The sequence below is a fragment of the Spermophilus citellus genome (assembly GCF_964194105.1).
Source record: "Spermophilus citellus genome assembly, chromosome: X".
In the NCBI taxonomy this organism is placed as follows: domain Eukaryota; kingdom Metazoa; phylum Chordata; class Mammalia; order Rodentia; family Sciuridae; genus Spermophilus; species Spermophilus citellus.
This window is the reverse complement of record NC_138190.1, coordinates 87,990,911-88,016,814: the sequence shown is the minus strand read 5'-3', so window position 1 is coordinate 88,016,814 and position 25,904 is coordinate 87,990,911. Positions and strand designations below refer to the sequence as shown.

Below are 25,904 nucleotides of genomic sequence, written 5' to 3'. Positions count from 1 at the left end.
GATGAATGTTTAAATCTAGGTTGAGGACACAGATAGGGTTTGTTTGTGACGGATATGGTATGCCAGGCTAAGAAGGTCAGACTGTATTCTATGCCAAGAGGGAGCCAGTGAAAGTTTATTTTAGAAAGAAAACAACCCTGATAGAATTTATTGCTTTGCCTGATCTGTCTCTCATATTCTTCTCTCTCTCTCTCTCTCTCTCTCTCTCTCTCTCTCTCTCTCTCTCTCACACACACACACACACACACACACAAACACTCATTTCTTATATTTACTTTTTCCTAACATATGAATTCAGAATCAACTTCTAAATTGAATCTTCTATCCCAATCCTATTTATTCAATTTTGTTTCCTCTCACTCCCTTGAACCATCTTACCCAAAGGCCCCTCCCACTCTGATCTAACAATGGAGCTCCTATCTATGTCAATTTCTTTGCCTGAGAATAAACCAAAGTTCACCACTCCCCAGACACCTCCCTCCTCTCTCCTTCTAGAGTCCTGAGTCTACACTATAGCTTCTAGCATTTTGTTACTGTATAGTGTTCCATAGTTTTCTAATTATCAGTGTCCCCCTTCTCACCCCTACTAAACATAAATTATCGGGAAGCTTGAAAGTAAGCTTAAATAAGATGAAGGATCACACATGCCTTTCTCACCACTGTATCCCATATGCTTGCCTTCTAGTAAATGACCAATAAAGATTCCTGAACACACACAATTGTAATTAAGAACATTTTTGCTTGATGTCTGTCTCCTCCATAAAGGCAGGGATTTTTATACATTTTGTTCATTGATGTCTCTCAAGCACCTAAAACAATGTGAGGCACACAACAAATGCTCAACAAATATTTGTTGAATTAATTAGGATGTCAGGGATTTTGTCTTGTTCCCCACTATATTCACCATCTCTGTGTGACACAGTAGATGCTTGATAAATTTATTGAATGAATTAGGTCAAGATCATGTCTTCTGTTACTCTATTGCTGTCACAGTTTTGAACACATGTCACATATTCAAAATGTATTTGTGATTAATTGGATATGAAATAGTTTCAGGCTGGTAACTAAACTTTGTATTATTTTAAGTATAGTTCTTCCCTTGATGACTGAGAAGGAGTTAACAATTTGTTTATACACATAGAAGAAAAACCATTTCAATAATGGTTAAACATTTTTTCATCGACAACCACTAATTTTTCAAGAGATATAAATATCAACTTTGAGGAAAGAAAGAAAGTAAAGATCCAGTCTGTACTACTCAAGAATAATCTCATTACTGAATATCAAGATGAAGAAAGCTTGTTTAGTTAAGAGAAACAGCTCTCCATCAGAGATGACTGGTAACTATTTAGCAATGGCTACAAATTTGCCTTGCATGTATCATTTAGATTTGCTTAAAATCATCCCACAAAAGCTTCTCTAGACATGCTTTTCCTCCATTCTTAATATGAAAAATCAGTCTTGATTCTTCTGGCAAGAAAGGCATGGTAAAGTTAGTGAGGTAGCTCAGTTGTAGAATGCTTGATTGTCATGTGGGAGGCCCTGGGTTCAATTCCTAACACCACACACAAAGTGCATGGATTTTTTTTTTTTTTTGTAAAGATAATTTTATCAGAAACTGAAGTCCTGAGAAATTAGGTCATTGGCACAAGGATTTCAAAGTGTGCCTGACCCTGTACCATATAGATGGTAAGGCAACTTGGAGTTTGAGAGTACTAAGAAATTATAGAAGAAATCTCCAGGGAATATCAAAGCCAGCTAACACTCTTCTCTTTTCCTTGGAGTTTGTGAAATTCCTTTTCATTCAATCCTGATGTAATGCTGAGTAATAAAAAGTAGTGTGTTCTTCAGCACAACACATCTCTGGAAGCCCTTTAACCAGCCTCTGTTAGTCATCACTATACTCACAGGCTTAGGGCCAGTGCCATTCACACTTCCCCCTGTTCTGCAGCAGACAGACGGAGTTCTTTTAATCCTTCTGTCTTTTCTTCCCCATCTCTCTAAAACTCTTCTTTAAGGGAGGAACAGCTATAGCTTTGGGGATAATATAGCTTTAAGGCAACTTTTGGCAAATGTTAACGTCCTAACATCTGGGCAGTGTTAACAGAATTCCGGAGGCCCAGACAGACCAGGAGCCACTCGTTCTAGGAATGTTAAAGTAGAAGTTTGTTGTTTCCCCCCCCCCCCCCCCGGCTGATGAGAGGAGCAGAAAGGAAAGAGAAAGAGGAGGAGAGAGAAGAACACAAAAAAACTATAACACAGGTAAGATTTGCAATTAACTCTTCATACTACTCTACCTTATTTCACAGCTATGGACTGGTAAGGAGACCCAGGACTTGGACAACATGACTGGGGGTTAGAACGGGGAGAAGATGATCTTTTATGAAATTGGATCACATGCTGTTTTCATTTGTACCCTGACCTGGTTGCAGACTAATGTTCCCACTAACTTCTCAGCCCACAATAAAGGATGGCTGTCTCTGGTGAGTCACATTTTCAGTCTGAGATTGAGAAGGAGGTGGGCACGTAAAGGGTCACACTGAGTATTAGGTATGAAAAAAGGAAAATCCCTGCTGCAGAACAAAGGAAGTGAATTGAGGCTAGATGTGGGAAAAGGATCAGTGATAATTTTCTAGCTGTTCATTTTCCTGGTTCTTTCTTTAATCCCTTTTTACTTTTATTGCCTCTTCAATCCACCTCTTTTCTTTAGCTTTATCAGATTTTCTTTTCTTTCTAGCATCCTTTCTACATATTACCATTTTCCTTACCTCCCTTATTTACTCTCACTTTTTTCTCTATTCAGCTTAATTGACACTCTCTGAAGCCAGGCAGCAAGGAACTACAAAATGTCCTAAAGTGATACTGGCCAGAGTCTGCCATCATTTTGCTTTTGCGTTTCTGGAACTGACTCCTCCTCTGAGCATGACATTTCATTGAAAGCATGTGGGTGAGTGGGTGCTTGCTGAAAAATGTCTAGTGACCAGTTTTTACCAATGGGCATCAAATTTTAATACTGTCATTTATGAAGTTTTTGCCCACTGGAACCAAAAAAGTTCCCATCCCATTAAAGTGAAGGCAGACTGGGAAGTAAGAGGATAATTGGAACCTGCTCACCCTCTCCTCATGGACCCTAACCTCTCTGACTTCCTGTTGGCTCAGCAGGGTAAAACTAGAAGGTTAGACGGGACTTGAAAGTCAGAAGCCATTACCAAACCACTAAGCCTCAAAACCCAAAGCTAGGAACAGAGCCAAGGTATCGTTACTGCCTGGGAGACTAGAGAAGGTAAACATCCAGTCCTGTCCAGTGTGAAGTTGGTAAAAATAATTTCAATACATATTGATTAGTTCCCTATATGTCAGGTAATAATATATTCTATAAGATAGATGCTATTCTTATTTCCATTTTATAGATGAGGAAATAGAGGCTCAAATATTTAAGGAATTTGTCCAAGGTCCCATAGCTAATAGGTGACAAAACTGGATTCACATTCTGATCTGTATAACTTCAGTATTCAAGCTCTTAGACTATATGCTAATACTTTCTCAGATCAATGGTTAAGAAATATTAGATGAATAAATGAAACCATTAACTGGCAGCCTTTAGATCACCAGATTCCCTTCTGGTTCTGTATGACTTTATGTTAGCCTTTTCCTGGTCTTGTACTTAAGTGTCTATCCCCATAACTTGGTCCAAGGAACATCTTCATCTGATCCCACCAGGATCAGTTGAAGATAGATCATTTAATGTCTGGGGAAAAGGGACCATAATAATAGTCTTGTTATTCTATAAAGTAGAACATCTTTATGTAGGGGATGGTATGGCAGGCATTATTAATTTTAAAATCTTTCTTCTTCCTCACAGATCCCATACATCTGCTTCTTCTCACTTTGGAAGCTCATAGGTGGCTGGCTTCTGAAAGCATTTTCCTTTATCTGGGTACTTTGGGCTACATACCCTTATTTTTTATTTCCCTAATCCTCCCTTTCAAGGATGGTTGGTCAACTAATTCAAAGAGGAGCTATCTCTCTGCTGCTCTTCCTAACTCCAGCAGTGACACCAACATGGTATGCAGGTAAGTTCTAGAGCTGATGGCCTTTATTTCCAGGGAGGGCAGAGCTGAGACCAAGACCTGGAGAAGGGAAGAGTTAGACTATCATGAAAGACCTTTATTTTAGATATAAAGAAAAGCTACTAAAGGGCAATAAAGATGGCCAAATATTCCAATTAGCTACCAAGGATAGCCTTTGAGGCACCCTAACAAGAGCTGTTTGAAAATGGGTTTGTGAGAGCATAAAGCTGAAAAGGTTGGACAGCATGGCCTTTTAAGCTATTGTCTAACCTGCTTTTGCACTTATCTTCCTAAAAACTGTTCTCTAATCATTTCTTTATGAGTTAAATCTTTATTCAAATTATGACTCAAATACCCTTGTCAATATTGCAAAAATGGAACTTAGACCAATTATCTCATTTGAGAAAAAAAATGGGGGAGACAGGCAATCCATCATACTTCTTCTCTCCCTTTTGACCTCCCAGACCTTATGTATGAGATTATGACAGCCCCTTTCTGGTAAAGCTCTTAATAGCAATACAGATCACATTCTCTTAATCAGGAATTTCCCAGTTTCTTTTTCTTGTTCCTTACTTCAGAAGGGATGGAGATTTCTGGATTCCTCAGTGTTTCACCCTCTGTCCCCAGGGACAGAGAGCTACAAGAGTGGATTCAGTGAGGAGAGAGAAAATGGGAGGTGGGTAGGGGTGAGAGAAGGATAATGAACTGACATATAGAGGTTTTTGATGGGGCCCAGCTGGCATTCCAAGTGCTAAGAATATTCTGTGGACTGTAGTGTCTGCCCTCACAGGAACTGAGGGGTGGAGGATAGGGGAATGAGACAGGCACGACCATTGGGGTTAGGAAAATATCCAGAGATGAGTAAATAACAAACTGCTCTCATCACAGCCACAGTCATTGCCACTAAAATTTTCCACATACCCTTAGCTCCTGGTGGAGGCCTTTGGCAGTAGGTTTGTTTGTCTGGAACAGCTGCATCAAGCTTTCATACAAATATGCAAACTTCTTCCTCTTTTTGGCTTAACCTGGCTTTGTAGGGGGTGAAACACAAGGGCTGACATTGAGATGAAGAAATTCAAATGAAGCCCTTGGCAGAGTACACACTGTTTGGGGTTAAAGGTGCCTCAAGTCTCCAGGAGGTAAATATGCAGCTGTCCTCCCCAGCCTCCCACTTACTTCAGTTCAAGCATGGAAGACCAAAATCCAGGCAAAGATCACAGGACTAAGGGAACAAAGATAGATGGCTCAAAACCCAAATTTGAACAACTGTGTGAAACCTCATTGCATGCAAAGGCCTTTGCCTTTCCCAGAATAGAGAGCCTGGACTGTTGGAGTTCTGAGGAAATGGGTTTTTTTTTTGTTTGTTTGTTTGTTTTTTAATTTAGATTCATTTGAGGGTCTCAAAGGGCTTGTTTGCAAAGGAGGCACTCCCCACTTTCCTGTGAATCACTGCTGCTTCTGAGGAGCCCAGGCTGGTGAGGTGTCTGAAAGCCCTGCAAATCCTTCTTAGGAGACTACATAATTTGAGGTCCTATGGTTCTCCCCTACTTTGCTTGCTAAGCCACTGGATTTTCCTCCATTCATTTGTTCATTCACCCAACAAATACTTATGGAGCACTCCCTATATATCCAGCACTGTTTTTTTTTTTTTTTTTCCTATTGTATAGCCTTATGCTCTAGTGGAAATGGAACAAAGGAAAGTAACCAAGTGAGAATTTTGTGTTAATCAGGAAAAGGATCCAGGTATAATTAGCAAAGGGTGGGAAATTTTACAAATATAAATGAAGCCAAGAGAGGATTAAAAGTGTGTATTGGCATAGCTGTGCAGTTCAGGAAGTCAGAATGTATTTGTCATCATAAACTAAGCATTAATGAAGATCTTAGTCTTCAACTATCAGTCACATTTCCAACCTTTCCTTTATGAAAGACCATGTTTAGAGGGTCTAACTGTGCTATGGAAGTTGAAGGAACCCAGTAACAGACCACACTGTAACCAACCACCGATTAATCTAAAGAATTGAGAAATGCTGTCCAAGCCCATCCCCCAGTGCCAATGAAGGACATGCAAATAGAATAGTGTAGAGAGTTTGCTACTTTAGTTTCATTCTTATACCCCACCTCAATATCCCAATATATGCATAAAAATACTCAAAGTCAGGCTAGGAAGAAAAACGCAGAGGTATAAAGTATTAAGTGGTCTGAGCCCATTCCTGGTACAAAGAAAACTTGGCACTGGTCTACCTACCTCTGCACGATGGTGGAGACTGTAATTATCTGATTGAAGCTTCTCCTCAGTTTTTCCACATCCCCTGTAATTGTGGATTGATGTAAAACACTTGGTGGCCTTCCTCCCCCTACACACACACACACACACACACACACACACACACACACACACACAAAGCTGTATTCCAAAAAAGATGTGGGTTTTTTTTTTTTTAAATTCATGATACACATTGTCAAAAGCTCTCCTCTACAATTATTTTTAGTGGAATGTCTGACTTCAGAAAATAGGGGTCAAATAGACCTGAGCTGAAATGCCCACTCTGCTACTTACTAGCAACTTCCTTAATTACTCTGAGCCAGCCTCTTCCTCTGTACATTGGAGAGTGTTAATAGTATCTACCCCATTGAGATATCACAGTGACATAACATATGCTTAACCCAGAGTAGGAGCTGAGTGATGTTGGCAGTCATTGCTGTCTTGATGTTATTGTTATCCAGCCATAGACCTCTGACACTCCTGTTTTCTCTTCTGGTAAACAGCTGTTTGCTCCCTGCTGAGCATTTCTTCCCAAGCTAGCTCTGTAACAAGAGCGGGGAGACCTAATACTTTAGGGAGTAACACACATCTGGTCTCCTGTTTACAGGAGCTGTGAAGCTTTGAGGCTAGTACTAAACTGAAACAGCTGACAAGAATTCCATGCCTCACAAAGAAACCTCCCATGTGGGAAAAGAGAAAGCAGGGGAGATGAGGTCTAAGGAGAAATAAAGGGAACCCAGAAGAAATTAATTGGGAAAACAGAAAGAAAAAACACGAAAGGGAAAGAGAAAAAATGAACTCTTTCCTTTGGAATGAAGGCAAACCAACAAGGACATGATTTCATAAGGCAAACTTTCAATTTGATTCATTCCCTTGTTCACCAAGTTGGACTGGTTTCCCAACACTCCCCATCCCCATCTGGACCTGTGGAGAGTAAAGGAACTTCATCATCTAGCCCACTGCTCCACCCTTTAGTGCAGGGGGCCCTCTTCATTTTCACAGAGAGGAGGCCTCCAGCTTGTGGTCTGTTTACACAGACACTAAAACTCAGCCTTGTTCTAAAAGCACACCTTCTCCTAAAAAATGGAGAATTCTCTCAGACTTCAGCACTGGTTGGTTATCCTATTCCTATGTGCATTAGAGCTCAGGGCGTGCTGGAAGAAGGGTTTCCTGAAACTTCACTCCGGAAAGAACCAAGTTGTTTTCCAATTAGTTCCTATTCATGACGGATTTCCTGCTGTCTGGTGGAACATACTGTTTAGTCTCCCAGACAGCTGCAGACCTGCCTCCACCAGGGAATGAATCACTTAACTGGATGGAGGTAGATTAAGAATGTCCTCTAGTTCAGCCATTCCCTACTAAAGCTCCTGCTGATTACAGGAACAGGAAATTTATCCAAAGGACTTTGCCTTGGGCTGGGTTATAACTCAGTGATAGAGGGCTTGCTTAGCACAATGAGGCCCTGGACTCTATCCCCAGCACTTCAAAACAAAACAAAAAAGTAAAAGAAACAAAAAGTATTCTGTCTCCGTATTTTCCCAAACCAGGACAAAGTTCTCATGAGACTGTTCTCATTCCTTCTTGCCTTTTGAGCCATCCATCTCTGCCTTGGCATGCCACCCCCAGCAATAGCAGTCAGGTGACAAAAATACCCCTGCCCTGTAGGCTAATGGGAGCTTGAACTATTTTCCTCTGAGGACTTTGAGCAGGCCTGTCACTAACAGAAGGAAGACACTTTGGCTTTCTTTTTTCCTCCTACCTGAGACAAGAGTCCATCTTCTTAGTTTGGTCATCAGTGTCTCACCAAGAATCTCAGGTTGCATCAAGGAAATGGATCACTTATAATCCAGATTGACAGGACTGCTGGATGGTCAAGAATTTTAATTATTTTTCTTTTGAAAGGAGTCTTTCAGTGCTATTACTGTGTTCCCTGACCATGAGCTTGCCTTTTACAGTGATCCTCTTATATACTGAGGGTCACCCACAGTAAGTTAATACAAGTTTGCAAGTCACTTGGCTCCCTGACCCACAACAAAGTTGTGGGGGAGCTGGGAAGAATTTAGGAACAAATATACACACCATCTTGATACTGTCTTCTTTTTTATAGGCTCAGGCTACTATCCAGATGAAAGCTACAATGAAGTCTATGCAGAAGAGGTCCCACGGGCTCCTGCCCTAGACTACAGAGGTAATCTTCACTTTTCAATCTCAGGAACACTCTCTCCCTGGCCTCACGCCCAGGCTCTTCCCTGAAGCATCCTCCTCCAGGCTTGGCTCATATGTGCCAAAAATGCAGCACAATGAATTATTGAGGCTATGATTTTAAACATGAACTTGGTTACTGACATGCTGTGGGACCTCACCTTTCTAGCCTGAGGTTGTCCATCTATTATTAATCCTTAATATTGACTGAGTACCCCATGTATACCTAATCCTATGCAAGGTATGCCATTGTGTGATGCAAAGTCTAAGATAGGGGGTTTATCCTCCTTAAAAAGCTGATATTCTGTTGGGGGTGAAGGGAGGATAAAATTAGCACATGCCAAGCAAGTAAGCATGAGACTGTGGTAGCAGTAAATGCAATGGGAGTTGAGACAAAGAAGCCGGGAAATCATTCATGAATGGTGACATTTAGGCTAGACTTTCAATGATGAATAGGATTTTGAAAACTGGAAAGGGGAGGGAAGGGCACTTGGCAAAGGAGGTGGCCAAAGATATGGAGGTAAGAGCAGACCCATTACAGGAGGGAGTTAAGAAAAAAATAGCCTGACTGGAGGAGATGGAATGTGAAGGGAGTAATAGAGAACAAAATTAAATATAAAGAGTGAGATCAAATTAGGAAAGCCTTTATGACATAGGCACTATTCTAAGGAGAGGCAACGGACCACCTGTGACAAATGCTAAATAACGATTCCTGCATTAAAAGAAAGGTTAGGCCAGTGATATCTAATATCCCTTCCATTTCTGATTCTCTGTTTCTATGCTTAGCATGTGATTGCAGAAAAGTTTAGCTGTTGTGCTAAGAGATATAAGGACCATATCACAGGTTTTTGCAGAGGGAAGCGACATTGTAAATGATAATCGTAGAACACTAACCTGCTTATTCTGTTCAGAAAGTAAGGATTGGGAAGAGTAGAGCCTGCGTCTGGGAGGCTCTCTAGGAACCAGTTATAGTAATGTTAGCTAGAGATGATTGAGAGTGTGGCACTGAAATGGAGAATAAGGATATGCTGTAGAATGGGCTGGGTTGCAGCTCAGTGGTAGAGTGCTTTCCTAGCATGTGCAAAGCCCTGGGTTCAATCTCCAGCACTGAAAATAAAAAGATGTACCCCAGATACATTTCAAAGAAAATGACCAAGATTTGGTACAGATTTGATGAACCAAGAAAGAAAGAAACTGATGTCTGAAAGCATCCAGTCTGAATACCTAGGAGAACTATAATACTCCTCTAAAAGACAAAGTTAAAAAAAAAAAAAAAAACTAGAGCTGGCTGCAGGGGTGCATACCTGTAATCCCAGTAACTCAAGAAGCTGAGGTAAGTCTGAGGACAAACTCAGCAATTTAGCAAAGCCCTGTCTCAAAATAAAAAGGGCTAGGGACATAGATCAGTGGTAATACACTCTTGGATTCAATCTCTAGTACCAAAAAAAAAAAAAAAAAAAAAAAACAACAACAACAACAACAACAAAAAAACTGGTTTGGTAAAGATAGTCTATGAACAGTTGGAAGTGGAAATATGAAGCTCTGTGAGTCCCTGACTTAGATGAATGGGCTCTGAGGAAACAGAGGCCAAGGTCAAAGCCTTAGAAGACATCTGTAGATATGAGTAGGAAAAAAGGAGCCAGCAAGGCAGAGAGAGTTAGCAGTCAGCCATATCAAAGAAGATCAGGGTAGTGTCTATCGTATTACAGAAGGCACATAAGAAGAGAGTTTTAGGAAAATGGAAAGGTTAAGAAATCAACTATGTCAGGTATTACAAAGAGATCACATCGAAGGGAGAAATTTTATTTAACAAAAAGGAGGTGACCTTTGACAAAACCATTTCAGTAGGAAGAATGATCAGAGTTTGGGGTTTTTCTATGCCACTTTTTAGTTACTTTGTCTCTTCTTGTTATCAATGGTCCACACCCACTGCCTCTGTCTCAGTGCCCACTAAATTCTAAACCTCCTGTAGTCTGTTTTCCACCCACCCACTAATCTCCAAACTGAAACATCTCTTGAAGTCTGTAATTCTCTCCCATGATCAAATCACATGGCTTTGAGCTTTAGTCTCCTCAGTCTCTCCAGCAGCACTGAGCAAGCCCCTTTCTTTTAAACCCCTCTTCTTTGGGATCCATGACATTTTATTACTCTGTTCATAGCTGAAGCCAAGAAAGAAGATGGGTTCTCTGGTGGCAAAAATACAGAGAATGAAGCTGGGATCTTGGGCAACCTTGACTGGTCTCAGGCTCCTGGATTATATCTCCAATTGCTGCTAGACACTTCCATTTGGAGATATCTAAAACAAAATTCTTCAATCTTGCCTGAAGAAGGTTCTACCAGTTGACCTTCCTACTTCTGACATTCTCTTAGTTAGAATACCTCAGTATCACTTCTAATCATCCCCATCACCTTTAATAGTTCCTTTTTCTCATTCACCAAGACCTATCATTTCATTATTAATCCATGGGAATAAAACTTTTATTACTTCACACATGAATAATGCTAGTTGCCCCTAACTGCATTCTCTGACTCATGTTTTTCTCCCCTAAACCTAGTGTCCCACTATGACCATTTTTCTTTTTTCTTCTTTCTGGTACTAGGGATTGAACCCAGAGACCCTTAACAACTGAGCCACATCCCTAGCCCTTCTTTATTTTTTATTTTGAGACAAGGGCTTGCTAAGATGCTTAGTACCTCACTAAGTTGCTGAGGCTGGCTTCAAATCTGTGATCCTCCTTCCTCAGCCTCTTGAGCCACTGGGATTCCAGGCATGTGCCAACATACCCAGCTCCACTATGACAATTTTTAATCAGAATCTGGTCTCCATCTGTCTTCACAGTTTGACATCTTCTCACCCTTCTTCCCACTTGAAATCTGTGCTTCATTCAGGGTGAGCTTTTCCTTACTCTCTCTCACTGAATATTAAGGGGTACTACTATATACCTCTTATGAAATCAGTATTTATTACCTAAACTACTCATCATGTACTGACTCTTTGATCTACTTTTTATTACTCTCAAGAAAATATCTATCCATTTAACAGAAGGAGCCATGAATATCACTCCCACAGAGCTATGTTAAAAGTAGATGCTGACCGTCAGTATCCTAGGAACAGAAACCAGATTGTAGACTCTAAATGGGATAGTAAAAAAGCAACAAACATAGAAGGTATTTTTGAGGGGTCTAGCAGCCCTATAATTAATATTATCTGCCTCATTGGCCATTTTTAAATTAGCAAAAAGACCTTTAGAAAAATATAAGTCAGTCAGGTGTGGTGGTGCACACCTGTAATCCCAGTGACTCAGGAGGCTGAGGCAGAAGGATTGATTGCATGATCAAGGTCAGCCTTGGCAACTTAGTGAGGCCCTAAGCAAGTTAACAAGACCCTGTCTCAAAATAAAAAGTAAAAGGACTGAGGATGTGGTTCAGTTGTAAAGTGCCTCTGGATTCAATCCCCAGTACCAAAAAAAGAAAAATATAAGTCACATGGCAACATTTGACCTTGGGGTCTAATGTCTTATAGCTCTCTTTAGGACTTACTCTCAGGACATAAAATGAATCAAACATAGTTATTAATGATGAGTGGAAAGGAGTAGCCAGGAAAAGTACAACCTGAGGTCCCAACCTCCCTTGTAAGACCCTTGTCACTTCATAATCAACAGCTCTGCAACTGTAGTGATTAAGGACTTTCTGTAATTTGGTGTCCCAGATGATAATCATATGTGTCACAGCTACATGCCAAGACACTGGAAATCACAATGTGTTGTTATTTGAATACTGATGAGACAGGGGCTCAAACCCAGACACTGATTTAGGAAATATCATTCATAGGACTAGATATTTTACATGTGTATTTTAATTGATTCTTACCACAGCTCTATAGAATTGATTTATTATCCCTTGTTTTACAGATCAGGAAACTAAGCTCATGGAAGTTAAATTTAGGGTCACAGGGCTTAGAGGAAACAAAACAGGAATTTATTTATTTTTAAAAAATTATTTTGTAGCTGTTGATGGACAGCATGACTTTATTTTATTTGCTTAATTTTGTTTGTGATCGAACCCAGTGCTCCACACATGACAGGCAAGCACTCTGCCACTGAGCCACAGCCACAGCCCCACAAAACAGGGATTTAAACTCAGGTCTGTCTGACTTCAGAGCCATCTTATTTCATCTCTTTCATTAAAAATGTAACTCACTGGGGCTGGGGCTATAGCTCAATGGTAGAGCACTCACCTGGCATGTGTGAGGCACTGGGTTCGAGCCTCAGCACCACATAAGGATAAAAAAATAAGATATTGTCCATCTGCAACTAAAAAAAAATTTTTGAAGATATTTTAAAAATGTAACTCATTATCTAAAAAGAAAAAAGATAAAAACAACTGCTAAGCAATAAAAAACATAAGATTATTGTAGAGCAAACTGCCCATGTAGTTTGGTACCATTTTTACTAATCTTGCATTTCCTGTTATTCCCTTATCATGAAACAGCTTGGAGTCAGGTGCACCCTCAGTCTGCTGGGCTGCTGCTTTCCTCACAGCTTGCCTCAGCACTGAGCAAACTAGTCACTCTGCCTGGGTTATCTGAAGGTAATTACAGAGAAGGACCTTTCAAACCTGTTGTCAGTGCTCTTTCCATTACAAGCCTTTTAAAAAAGAGAGAACCCTTATAGCTCTTTGGCCCTGGACAAACTCTTATTATGTGCCAGTCAGTGTACTAAATATTTTATGTTATTTCATTTAAACAAATCACATCCTTACTAGGTAGTGATATGGAAATATTTCTAAGCTACAACATTCATTTTATTTTTTTAAAAGGTAATGGTAGGAGCTGGAGGTATAGCTCAATGGTAGAGCATTTTCCTGGTATGTGTGAAGCCCTGGCATGGTTCAAGCCACAACAACACACCAAAAAAAGCAATGGTGGCAACAATAGACATGATATACTGCTCCATGTGTTATAAAGGAGGGGAAACAAGATGCTGTACCAACATTTGTATTATATGCATAAAGAAACTATTAACAATGGGGTCTTAGAACGAAAGTAGGATTGGGTGGGGACATTTTACTGGGTAATATATTATACTCTGGGGGATTTGACCCATATGCATACATTACCTCTTCAAAAAGGTCAATATACCCTTCAAAATAGCTGCTGCAGTAGCAAATTTAGTACTTAGAAAAAACATGGGTTTTAGAGAAGAAAAAGTTCTGGTCTAAATCTCAGCCCTATTTCTTATTTGCTGAGGGACCCTGGGAAAGTTACTTACTCATCTGTAAAATAAGTCTAAATACCTACTTAACCTCAGAGGGCTGTTGGGGGAACTATATAAGGTGATGTATATGAAGGAAAATTATGTAGTATGGTACCTAGTCATAGTGAGTACTCAATATAGACTAACACACATTTCCAAACAGACATTCTCACCATACAGTATTTAATTTTTTTGTTTTGTTTTGTGGATTGAATCCTGGGGCACTTAACTACTGAGCCACATTCCCCCAGACATTTTTATTTTTTATTTTGAGTCACTTAGATCCTCACTAAATTTCTGGATTGGCCTCAAACTTGCCATCCTTCTGCCTCAGCCTCCCAAATGGCTATTACTGGTTGTAATAGTCATGTGCCACCACACCCAGCTACCATGCATTATTTAACCATGTTCTTAGTTTCAGTTTCCCATTGGCATTCTTTGGGTACAGTTGTTCAGCCAGTTATGAATCTCTCTAACTGTATTGTCACCCCTCCCATATTTCTTCCTCTCATCCACATCACTGGCATGAAAAGTATTGACACATGCTTCACTTCATTTCTCCTGTTCTACCAGTCCGGTGGCCCTACCCAAAAAGGAAATGAGGTCAGTCTGCAATTACTTGTTCTTGAGTGCTCCTGGAAATCATTACTTCTCTAACAGATGATAAGTCATACCTTTAAATATTCTAGAAAACTATGCTTTCAGTGTCACCAGGCTATAGTTCTAAGAGGCTACCTTCTTTCTTATTTGAAAATGGGGATTATTGTTGCTTTGCTCTTTACCAGCCTTCCAATGTTTTTTTCTTTATGCCAGGATTCCTCTGGGCCAGCAAATTTGAACTTATTTACAATAGCTGGGCCTCTCTTACTGTCTCAGTATTTATCCTAAGCTTTCTATTTCCCTTTACCATGCTTGCTTTTTAAATCAGTTTCAATCTGATGTGTATTTTCCTTGATGGAATAAGAGAAAAAAATAGAATGGAAGTGATTGCTGAGGTCCCAACCTCCCATTTAAGGTCGTTGTAATATGTGTTGTGGCCTTATAATCAACAGCTCTGCAACTATAGTGCTTAAGAGACTTTCTGTAATTTGGAGATGGTGTCTCCAGATGGCAGTCCTGTCACTGCCACAGGCTTGAAACTAATACTGGGAGCCCCAAACGTGGCGTTAGTTGAAGAATAGTTTTCTCTCTGTCATCTGTCTTCATTCTCCAGCTGCACTCAAGCAGAAGCTCCAGCCTTTCTTTTATCCTATAGCTCCTGATGTGCTTTTTTGTTAAGTCTCAGAGTGGTTTGGGTTTTGTTTGTTTGTTTGTTTGTTTTTGTCCTTAGGATTTGGGAATCAAATCAGCTCACATGGGGCTTTAATCTTCCCAACCTTAGGCAAACAGATGTGGTACATGCTGTATAAACCTCCTTGGACAGGTGGCCCTCCATTTGTTTACATGTGTCTCTTTAAAATCCAAACCCATTGAAGAGTCATTTATTTATTTTGTACAGTCTGTGAGGCATCTTTATGATGCTCTGTAACCTCTTTTTCTCAGTACTGAACTGAGATTGGACTTTCATTTCTAAGCAACCTTCTTTGCTGTCACTTTCCTTTTCTGTCTCTAATGTATATTTTTGTGTTTTAATTTTTTTTTTGTTTTACATTCACATATAGTAGACTTCATTTGGGGGAATATAGTTCTGTGTGTTTTGACAAATGCATAGAGTGGGATAACAACCAAGATAATACAAAATACTTACATTGTCTCCAAAACTTGCCCAGTGCTACTCCTTTGAGATTATCCCTGACCTCAACCCCTCATCTTCAACAACCACTGATCTGCACCCTGTCCCTATATTTTTGCCTGAATGTGTCCCTATAGCTTTGTCATATAATGGAATCCTACAAAATGCAGTCTTTGGAATCTGGCTTCCTTCACTTCCCAAACTGCTTTTGAGATTTATTTATGTTGTTGCATGTATCAGTACTTCATTCTTGTATATGGATAAACTAAAGTTAGTTTAATCATTCACCCATAGAAAGACATCTATTTCCAGCTTTTGGCAATTATGATAGAATAACTTTAAACATTTGTGTATATTAAAATATTATTTTCAAAATTTTAATTTGTTCTTTTTATACATGACAGTAGAATATACAAGGTTGGAATATATCTTATTCTAATTAGGATCCCAGTCTTGTGGATGTACATGATAATGAGATTCATTTTAACTTTAAAAAATAGCACATCAAAAAAAAAACACTTTTCTGTATAGGATTTTGGTGTGAACTCAGGTTTTCATTTCACTTGGGAAAATACCTTAAAGTGTATTTCAAAATCATTTAGTAAACATATTTTCTTTGCAATAAGATTTATTATTACCTTCATAAGAAACTACTAAATTATTTTCCAAGGCAGCTGTGTTTTTGCATTTCCACCAGCCATGTATGAGAGTTCCAATGTCTCTCTTTGTTACTGCCATTTTTTAAAATTTAGACATTCTAATGTTTCTATTAATGATATCTCATTGTGGTTTTAATTTGCATTTTTAATGTCTAATAATGCTCAACACCTTTTCATGTGCTTATTTACCATCAGTACTTTGGTAATATGTCTGTTCATCCTTTGTCCATGTTATAGCTGGATTGTTTGCTTTTTTTACTGTTGACTTTTGATAGTTCTTTTTATATTTGAGATATTAGTCTTTTGTTGGATATGTAGTTTGCAACTATTTTCTACCAATTTGTGCCTTGTCTTTGATCTCTTAATAGTGCCTTTCATAGAGCAAAATATTTTAATTTTAACAATGTCCAACTTATTGACTTTTTATGAATTGCAGTTTTGGTGTTATATTTTAGACTTTTTTGCCTACTCCTCATTCCCAGTGATTTTCTACTATGTTTTTTTCCTACAAGTTTTGTATTTTTCTTTTTTACACTTAAGTCCATCATCCATTTTGAATTAATTTTTGGATAATTTCTTGTATTAGATTGTCTTTTCTTTTTTCCCTTTTCTTTTCTTTCCCTCTTTTTCTTTCTTTTCTTTTCTTTTCTTTTCTTTCTCTCTCTCCTTTCTGTCTTCCTATGAAGTTTCAATTGTTCCAGCTCCATTTGTCTGAAAGGTCCTTTCCTCCATTGTATTGTTTTGGTAACATTGTCAAAAAATCATTTTGGTACACTGGTGTAGATCTATTTCTGAGATCGCTGTTCTGTCCCATTGATATGTTACTGCCCTTTTACCAACACCATACTGTCTTAATTATTATGATTCTAGCTTACTTTTCTCCTGTTGCTACAGTCCCCCGATGGTGTTACACATTAAATATCCAGGATGGAGAAGCCACATGCTATTCACCAAGGGGAGGAAATTATCACAGTAGCCTTGGTACTCGTTGCGAGCTCTCCTGTGACCGTGGCTTTCGACTGATTGGACGGAGATCAGTTCAATGCCTGCCAAACCGCCGTTGGTCTGGAACTGCCTACTGCAGGCGTAAGTTGCATGTGTGCACATGCTGACATGAGCATGAGAGATGCCAGCCAGTCACTTAGGGTATCTCCCTGGAGGTGTTATTATGCCTTTCTTTCAAGTTTAAATTGAGAATTTTCCAGAGCCTCCCCCCCCCCTCCATTGAGGCATTTCCTCATCCTAACATTCTACTTTATTTTCTATTCCTGTAGTTACTGTCTGAGTGATTTGGGCATTTAAGTAGCAGCCAGCCTTTCCAACTCAGGGAACTCAGAAGTGCATGTAGGAGGCTAAGGCTTGACCCCAAGGCCTGATGTGGAACTGGGCCTTCTTTTGGAGTTCTGGAGGATTTACAGTTTCAGATTCTTTCCCATTTGTGGTCAAGTTGTGTTCTTCCTGGCCTATAACCTTAGAATGCCTTGCCAGTGAAGCTATGAAACCCTGCTATTCTTCATTTTCTTCCGAAAGTCAGAAAGGAGAATCCCTAAGGTTAGGATATGAGGATATTAATAGACACACATCCCAAACTATGTCTCCCTTTAACATCCAAACCCCCAGCTATTATTCAAACTCCATAGTCTACCTCCTTTTAGCAGATGAGCTTTGAATATTCATGTGTCCATCACTGAATACAATTTGTAGGACATCCTGTATTGTATAGGGGGCCTGTACTGATCACTGCAAGAGCTTACTCAATTCCTCACCTACCCTCAGGCCACTTATAGCCTAATGGGATAGAAATGTGTGCACATGAATGCTCTATACCCGGACACAGAGGACTGAGCATTCAGAGAAATGAGGTTGGTCAGAGAAGGTGGTGTGGAGTAGAGGAGAAGCCTGATAGCCAGAAAGAAGTCAGTACCATCCTCTGGGTGACTGTAATTAAGTTGTTTTAGGATTTAAACCCCATTATTTCCAAAATAAATTTGAATTGGCCTGACAAATTGAAATAAACAAAGCTATAAATTATAAGCAAGCATAAAACCGGTTAAAAGAATGGAGACATGCATATTTCCAGGTTCCTAGATTGAGTTGATTATTACATTGAGCACTAAATCTAGCTTTGAGCTTCCTTGTAAGAGACAAAAGGACAAACACTTTGGATCTATTATTTTCACTGTCATATAATACTAAGCAAACAAATTCATCTGAAGACACAAACTTTTCTCTTGGCTCTGATTTCAAGGAGATCATTTTTGCATAGGTTTTTACATATCAGATATTGGAAAACAAAAAAGGCAATAAACTTGAAATCTGGTTTGGCCAAGAAACAAAATGAAAGTAGCTTATATAGAATCTTCATTCAAAGTTTCAAATATTCAACTTTTGCAGGATTTGAACTAAGACAATCTAAAGAAATATATAGCCCTACTTCTCTTAAGTATCAGTTATCACAAACAAGACTTCCACAAACATAGGCTTACAATTATTTCATGGTGGCAGTCTCTGACACACCACATGGTATCTAAAGCACACAGATTCCTCCTTAATCAAATACCACCACACCTGGCCCTCCAGGCACTGGCCTGACTTGTACTATCACATGGACATAAAGCCATCCCACTCTGGCATGCAAGTGAGAAGTGGCTGTGCAAGTATAGGAATGATATTCAAAAGAAGCTTTGAACATACTCAAGAGCTTATAGCATCTGAGGAACAAGAGATGAAAACTAACAACTGCTGAGGCTCTAAATGAGCCTAGAGGTTTCTAGGCATTGTATCTGTTAATTTGTACAACAATGTTGTGAAGCATACACATTTTACAATTAAAAAAAAACACTGAGTCTAATAGAGATTAGGCAATTTTTCAAGTCATAGAGCAAATAAGAGGTAGAGCTGGCATGCCAGTTCAGGTCTGACTCTGAAGTTCACGTGCTTGGGCAAGTAGTTTACTTCTTTGAGACACCCCCACCCCCTTGCACATACACCAAGAGTGCTTCTACACCTTGTAATATGAAAATTAAAAAGGCAGTTCAGGGGGAAAGCAGTGTGGCATAAAAATGTAAAGCAGTTTGGGTCAGGTTTCTGTATATTCATTGTCTCTGATATGGTTCTCCATGAGCTAGATGCATCACCTCCAGTTAGTCCCACAGGGCACTGAGCTTGCCACTTGCTTCTCTCTTAGAGATGAGATGTCATGCACTGCCATTCATCGCTAGTGGCACCTACAGCTGCACAAATGGAGTGCTTCTTGACTCCCGCTGTGACTATAGTTGTTCTAGTGGCTACCACCTAGAAGGTGACCGCAGCCGAATCTGCATGGAAGATGGGCGATGGAGTGGAGGCGAGCCTGTATGTGTAGGTAAATGACAGTTGCTCCTATTTTTCCTGTTGCAAAGAGTCATCCTAGCATTATGTCCACAAGCAAAATGGAATTCTAATTGCAAAGATATTCCTGCTCACTATGAAGGGGGCCCCATGAGCACAAGCTTAACAAAATGATTACTTCCCCTAGAGTCAGGCTTCTTTCCCCAGTCTCCCTGAAAACCTTGAACTTTCTACTTACCCAGTGGTGTGTGGTTTGGTTCAATGGGTCCCCTCCAGGGAAGGCAGGGGGCCCACAAATTGACACTTGATTTTTGACCTTCATAGACATAGATCCTCCCAAGATCCATTGTCCCCACTCACGTGAGAAGATAGCAGAGCCAGAGAAACTGACTGCTAGAGTCTACTGGGACCCACCCGTGGTGAAAGATTCTGCTGATGGTACCATCACCAGGTGAGCTTCAGTTACACATGCTTTCCAACAGCATCTCCCAGTCCCTCAGTCTGTTCATATTGAAACTGTACAGGCTGAGACCACAGTGATGATGTTCTTCAGATCTCAATTCTAAGTATCTTTTTCCTCAGTAGCTCCTTCATCCTATCTCAATCAGGGTAACACTTCGGGGCCCAGAGCCTGGTTCTCACTTTCCTGAAGGAGAGTATGTGATTCGTTACACCGCCTATGACCGAGCTTATAACCGGGCCAGCTGCAAGTTCATTGTGAAAGTACAAGGTCAGAAGAAAATTCTTCGGTTTTTACATTGTTCATTGTTCCTGCTCTTCCCTGAGTTTCTATAAGCCCACAATGACCCTCTCCTCTCTATGCCTGAAACAGACTTCACCAAAACAGGTTCATTAATGAAGCTTCCATTACATGTACATACAAATGCTACAAAAACTTTGACTCTTTTTTCTTATTCTCCTAAAACTAGATAAAATTCATGAAGATACTCTGTATCCATTTCTTTTCTTTTTTAAAAAAATAGCTGTAGATGGACACAATACTTTTATTTTATTTTTATTCATTGTTATGTGGTGCTGAGGATCAAACCCAGTGTCTCACACATGCCAGGCAAGCACTCTACCGCTGAGCCACAACCCCAGCCCTCCCATATTCTTTAAAATTTCTTCAGAAATATTATCAATGACAGCATAACATTATGCTCTAAGAATATATCATGATTTGATTAATCCTCCCAATCATGGACTTTTACCACTCTTCCAACTTATTTCTACTATAAAAAGTAATTCTGCAAGGTGATCATATTCATACAGGGCATCATAGTATCTACAAACATAGATGACAATATTTTCTTTCACAGATTGATAGTTTTTTGAAGACAATGTATATATTAACCGGTGTTTCTAGTCTCTGTTTATATTTCAAATTTAATTCCTTAAGAAAGGAAAATTCTTGCTCTATCTCCAATCATTGGAAATATAGAAAAATCATCCTGATTATCTCAAATCTCTTGCTCTAGAAAGCCCAGAGTAGACATCTTCTAGAAACACCATAATCCCTAACTTGAATTTCTCCCTGACAGTGAGACGCTGCCCAGTTCTGAAACCACCGCAGCATGGCTACCTCACCTGCACCTCAGCAGGCGACAACTATGGTGCCACCTGTGAATACCACTGTGATGGTGGTTATGAGCGCCAGGGAACCCCCTCCCGGGTCTGCCAGTCCAGTCGTCAGTGGTCAGGATCACCACCTATCTGTACTCGTGAGTGAAATCAGGAAATGGGAATTAATCAAGGGTACTCTGGAGGATTCCCCCATAGCTTAGGGGTCTAATAGTGATGTGAATGATGTGGGAATAGGGGCCTCTGAGACACATCTATTATGAGGGGCAACATTCCACCTAGAATATGCCTACCCCAAGAAGAGTTTAAAATCTCCAAGTTTCTTTCAGGATTTCTTTCCAGGGAAGGGAGAAACAACCAGAAAGATTAATTCAAAAACTGGAACTCCTCAAGATGTTAGCATTACCCAATCAGGTGAAGGAAAAGGACAGTCTCTGACTGGCCATCTACATCTGCCCTAGCCATGAAGATTAATGTCAATGTCAACTCAGCTGCTGGCCTCCTGGATCAGTTCTATGAGAAACAGCGACTCCTGATCATCTCAGCTCCTGATCCCTCCAACCGATATTATAAAATGCAAATCTCTATGCTACAGGTAAGGCCCGCTCCCCTAATGAGGACTTAGCTCCTTTATTTTACCCTCTTATCTTTCTCAAATCAAATTATTGCTTTCTGCAGCACAAATCCCACTTCTTCAAACTTTTACTTGGTAGCATTTGATCAGTTATATCATAGATGTATTTAGTAGATTGCTAAAAACTGCTGTGCTTTTACTGAAAAGGCAACAAGGCCACTAAAGTGGTAGATGTGACTTTTGGGGGACTGGGTGAAGGTTGGGAAGGGAGTGTGACAAAGCACTCTAGAGAGACTTATAAGACAGATAAGGGCTGGGGATGTGGCTCAAGCGGTAGCGTGCTTGCCTGGCATGCGTGCGGCCCGGGTTCGATCCTCAGCACCACATACCAACAAAGATGTTGTGTCCGCCGAGAACTAAAAAATAAATATTAAAAATTCTCTCTCTCTCTCTCTCTCTCTCTCTCTCTCTCTCTCTCTCCTCTCTCTTTAAAAAAAAAGACAGATAAGATCAAATGTCAATTCTAGGAGTTAAATCCATTTGTGTTTTCAAGAAATAATAGCACTAAGGAACACTTAGATCAGAACCTGGTTCTGATCTACATGTTTTGCATATACTCATCTAATTCCCACAATAGTCCTTGTAAGGTATATGCTATTATAATCTCCATTAAATAGGTGGGGGAACTGAGACATAGTGAGATTAAGTGATTTACTCAGAGTCACTATATAGTAAGTGGTACACCTGGGATTGAACCCAGGCAGTCTAGCTCCAGTGTTTGTGCTCTCAATCACTACCAGTAGGACAGTGATTGTGATATCTCAAAGTAAAAATAAAGTTGTACGATGATTGTGTTAGTTTTGCATCGCTATGACTGATTTAGCAAATGAAAGTTTATTTTAGGATCATAGTTTCAGGGGTTCAGTTCATAGTTGGCCTACTCCATTGCTCTGGGTCTGAGGTAAAGCAGAACATCATGGAAAAAGGGCAAAGCAGAGGAAAACTCCTCAGCTCATGGCATCCAGGGAACATGCAAGCAGTTACAGGGAAACAGGGACAAAAATATATAACCCCCAAGGGCACATTCCCAGTTACCTACTTCTTCCAGCCACATTCTACTTGCTTACAATTACCAACCATATAGTGGTCCTTTCAAATTATTCATCCATCAAGTGGATTAATCCACTGATTAGATTATGGCACTAATAATCTAATCATTTCACCCCCTGCCTTAACATAGGAGCTTTTTTCAGGGGATACCTCATATCCAAACCATAACAATTATTTTTAACATACTAAGAGATACCTAGCCAAACTCACTGTTGGGAAAAGGAGAGGTAAATAGGACAGAATAGATATGACCATGAGGACTTATAAAAAGACAGAATAGATATAACCATGAGGACTTATAAAAAGACTTATAAAAAGAACACACTAGGTTGCTAAAAAGAATGTTCTGACATGACTAAGGTTGAATCATAGAAGTTGTCAAGTCAATGTTAAGAGGCCCATGACGGCAGCAATTTAGCCAAAAAGGTGAACCTGGGAGTCTAGACCAAAAAGGACCTTATATCTCCATGGATCCCAAAAAAAACAGACAAAGTCAACAGTTTAGTTTAATGGGAAGCAAGAAAAAAAAAAGGAATCTGCCAGCAAGGACAGTGACTTTGAGGTCAGGATGAGAGGAGGAGATCAAAGGCAAAACAGATGTGGGGCACCAGGGAATGTTCAATACCACTTTAAGCCTCATTCTGGCAACTGGCTAATAGGAGACCTTACTGTACAAAGCAGGACAAAGAGCCAGTATAGGTAGGGTTACAGGATTTTGCTACCCAGAAGGCAATTAAGGGGATAAAGACCACTGGCAATTATTTTGGATAAATCGACTGAGAGAAGGCCCTGGGATGTAGCCTAGTGATAAAGAGGACATACTTGGGTAAGTGGTATAAGTCCTCAGTCTGAATCTTATTGTCATACAAATTTGGACAAGTTACTTTTGCCTCTTCAGAATGACACCACCTACCTTGTTAGGTCTGTTGTAAGGATTAAATTAGTTGATTTCTACAAAGTATTAAATAAATGTAAATAAATAAGAAACAATAGTCATTATTATCATATCACAATAGCCATCCATTAAGAACCTAAGTAGTTTAAAACCTATGAAAAGCTAAGCAATGATTGATTACATTCCCGCAGTAGCAGCTTAATAATTATGCTTCTCTTTTCTATTCCTCATTGTATAACCAGTTTCATACACTTCAGTAGAAGGAATGGAACAATTTTGTAGGACTGATGGAAGGAAAAGGTTTTGTAGATTGCATATTGTGATCAGTGTGATCCTATGATTGTGTGATCCTATGATTGTGTGATCATTGCAGGAGAAGCCCCTCCTGTCCCACACTGCCTCATGTGGTCTCAGAAGGAATCAATCAAGTAGCCTGAGATTCCAGGGCAAAGGCCTGTTCCATTAAATGTTCTCTCCCTCTTCCCAGCAATCCACCTGTGGACTGGACCTGCGGCATGTGACCATCATTGAGCTGGTGGGGCAGCCACCTCAGGAGGTGGGGCGCATCCGAGAGCAACAGCTGTCAGCCAGCATCATCGAGGAGCTCAGGTCTAGGCTGGGAGGCTATAGGTTGGGGATGGGCAGAAACCCTAGGCAGGAAGGACACTAGCAACAGAGGGTTGTGACAAAACTACTCTCTTGAGTTACTTCTTGTGTTTGAACTCTTATGGATGCATTAGGTAAGACCAGAGAGTGATTCTTAACACTGGCAAGGCATGTGAATCAAATGGGACTTGAAAATGCAATTACCAGGTCCCACCTTTGTGTTTTTTTTATAATGGCACCTCAGATAACTTTGAAGCACAGTCAGGACTGAGACAGTTAACCCAAACTTGACTCATAGCAGCCTGAGATCCTGTTGCTTCATGACTTTCTCTTTTTACCTTCTGTCTCCAAAAGGCTTCTTTAGGCACTAAAATCTGAATCATATTCATCAGCCCATAGGGAAGAGGTTAGAAGTGACAGGTGGTAGAAGTTGACTTTTCTCATCATCTATACATTATCAGCCTTCCAGTGCTTCCACATATTCTCAGGGACAGTAAAGCCATCTGTGTTGTCTGTTCTAGAAACAATACCTGCCTCCAGGGCTCAATATTAGTGGGGATATTCAGTCTCAATTAGAAAGACTAGGAAATATTCAGAGGAAGGACACTGCAGACTTGCAGCCTTGGATGGAATAGTTAATCAGGTAGTATTTATCACCTTCAGGGCTGCCATGTATAATGTGCATGTGTATCATGGTGTCTATGATGGGCACCCCCTGGAGTTATTCCATGCAGGATTCTTAGTCCTGCTTAAAGGAGTCTACAATAGAAGCACAGCCTGGTAATAACAAAGTTGCCCCAGCTGGGATGAGGAAGGGAGAGCTTAGCAGTCCTAAACACATAGAATCAGCAAGATTTGGACTTCAGCAGAAAAAAGCAAAGGAACTTGAGATAGATAGGTAGTAGAGGGGATGGAGATGGGATTTGGGAGGAACTAGTCCATCAGTGGAGCTGTGAAAGATCAGAGGGTAGTAGAGCCCTGTGGGACAAATGCTCACACCTTCCTGGTCTGCTCTCTCTAGGCAATTTCAGCGCCTTACTCGCTCCTACTTCAATATGGTGTTGATTGACAAGCAGGGTATTGATCGGGAACGCTACATGGAACCTGTAACCCCTGAGGAAATCTTCACATTCATTGATGACTACTTGCTCAGCAACCAGGAACTGATCCAGCGCCGGGAGCAAAGGGATGTCTGCGAGTGAACTTGAGCCAGGGCAAGGTTGATGTCAAGGGAAAATTCCCCTAGTTAGCTGAAACTGAGGCCTAATAAAAGAAAGAAATTGTATCCCACAGTTCTAGGGACAGGACTCTGAGGTGAGTGAGGTTTGCCAATCCAGAGATATTTCTAGACATCATTTTAGGACTGTGCCATAGTTTCCCTAAGCAAGTCTATGATTCAATTAGCACTGGAGGAGACTCCAAAGCTAAGCAGGGACTGAGTACAGGCTTTGAGCAGTGCATTGGGGGTAGGAAGTCTTCATTTCCTAATCCGGGCCTCTGCCCTGCTCTCCAAAGTCTTTCAGATAAGTAAATTCTAAATTGATTCACTTACCAGTTGTGTTTTAAATGCTTCCTATACCCTGAGGTGACAGCAGAGGGCAGCACCATTGCAAAAGACATCCAGTAC

General features: G+C 40.2%; 1 protein-coding gene across 1 annotated transcript; it reads left to right on the top strand.

The window, feature by feature from the left end:
* Positions 1 to 1,913: 1,913 nt before the first annotated feature.
* On the top strand, positions 1,914 to 25,820 carry SRPX2 (sushi repeat containing protein X-linked 2). Its single transcript, XM_081277556.1, has 11 exons — positions 1,914 to 2,262; positions 3,863 to 4,073; positions 8,441 to 8,521; positions 17,076 to 17,267; positions 19,369 to 19,545; positions 19,836 to 19,962; positions 20,120 to 20,241; positions 21,053 to 21,232; positions 21,554 to 21,687; positions 24,159 to 24,280; positions 25,299 to 25,820. The coding sequence occupies exons 2-11, from the start codon at positions 3,992 to 3,994 to the stop codon at positions 25,477 to 25,479; spliced, it is 1,398 nt and encodes a 465-aa protein (XP_081133682.1). The 5' UTR covers positions 1,914 to 2,262; positions 3,863 to 3,991; the 3' UTR covers positions 25,480 to 25,820.
* Positions 25,821 to 25,904: the final 84 nt, after the last annotated feature.

Bases quoted from the DNA above. Each gene is read 5' to 3' on its own strand.
- SRPX2 (XM_081277556.1), top strand. From the start codon at position 3,992: ATGGTTGGTCAACTAATTCAAAGAGGAGCTATCTCTCTGCTGCTCTTC. The intron at 17,268-19,368 runs GTAAGTTGCATG...CTTCTCTCTTAG, and splicing joins TGGAACTGCCTACTGCAGGC to AGATGAGATGTCATGCACTG. The intron at 19,963-20,119 runs GTGAGCTTCAGT...TATCTCAATCAG, and splicing joins GCTGATGGTACCATCACCAG to GGTAACACTTCGGGGCCCAG.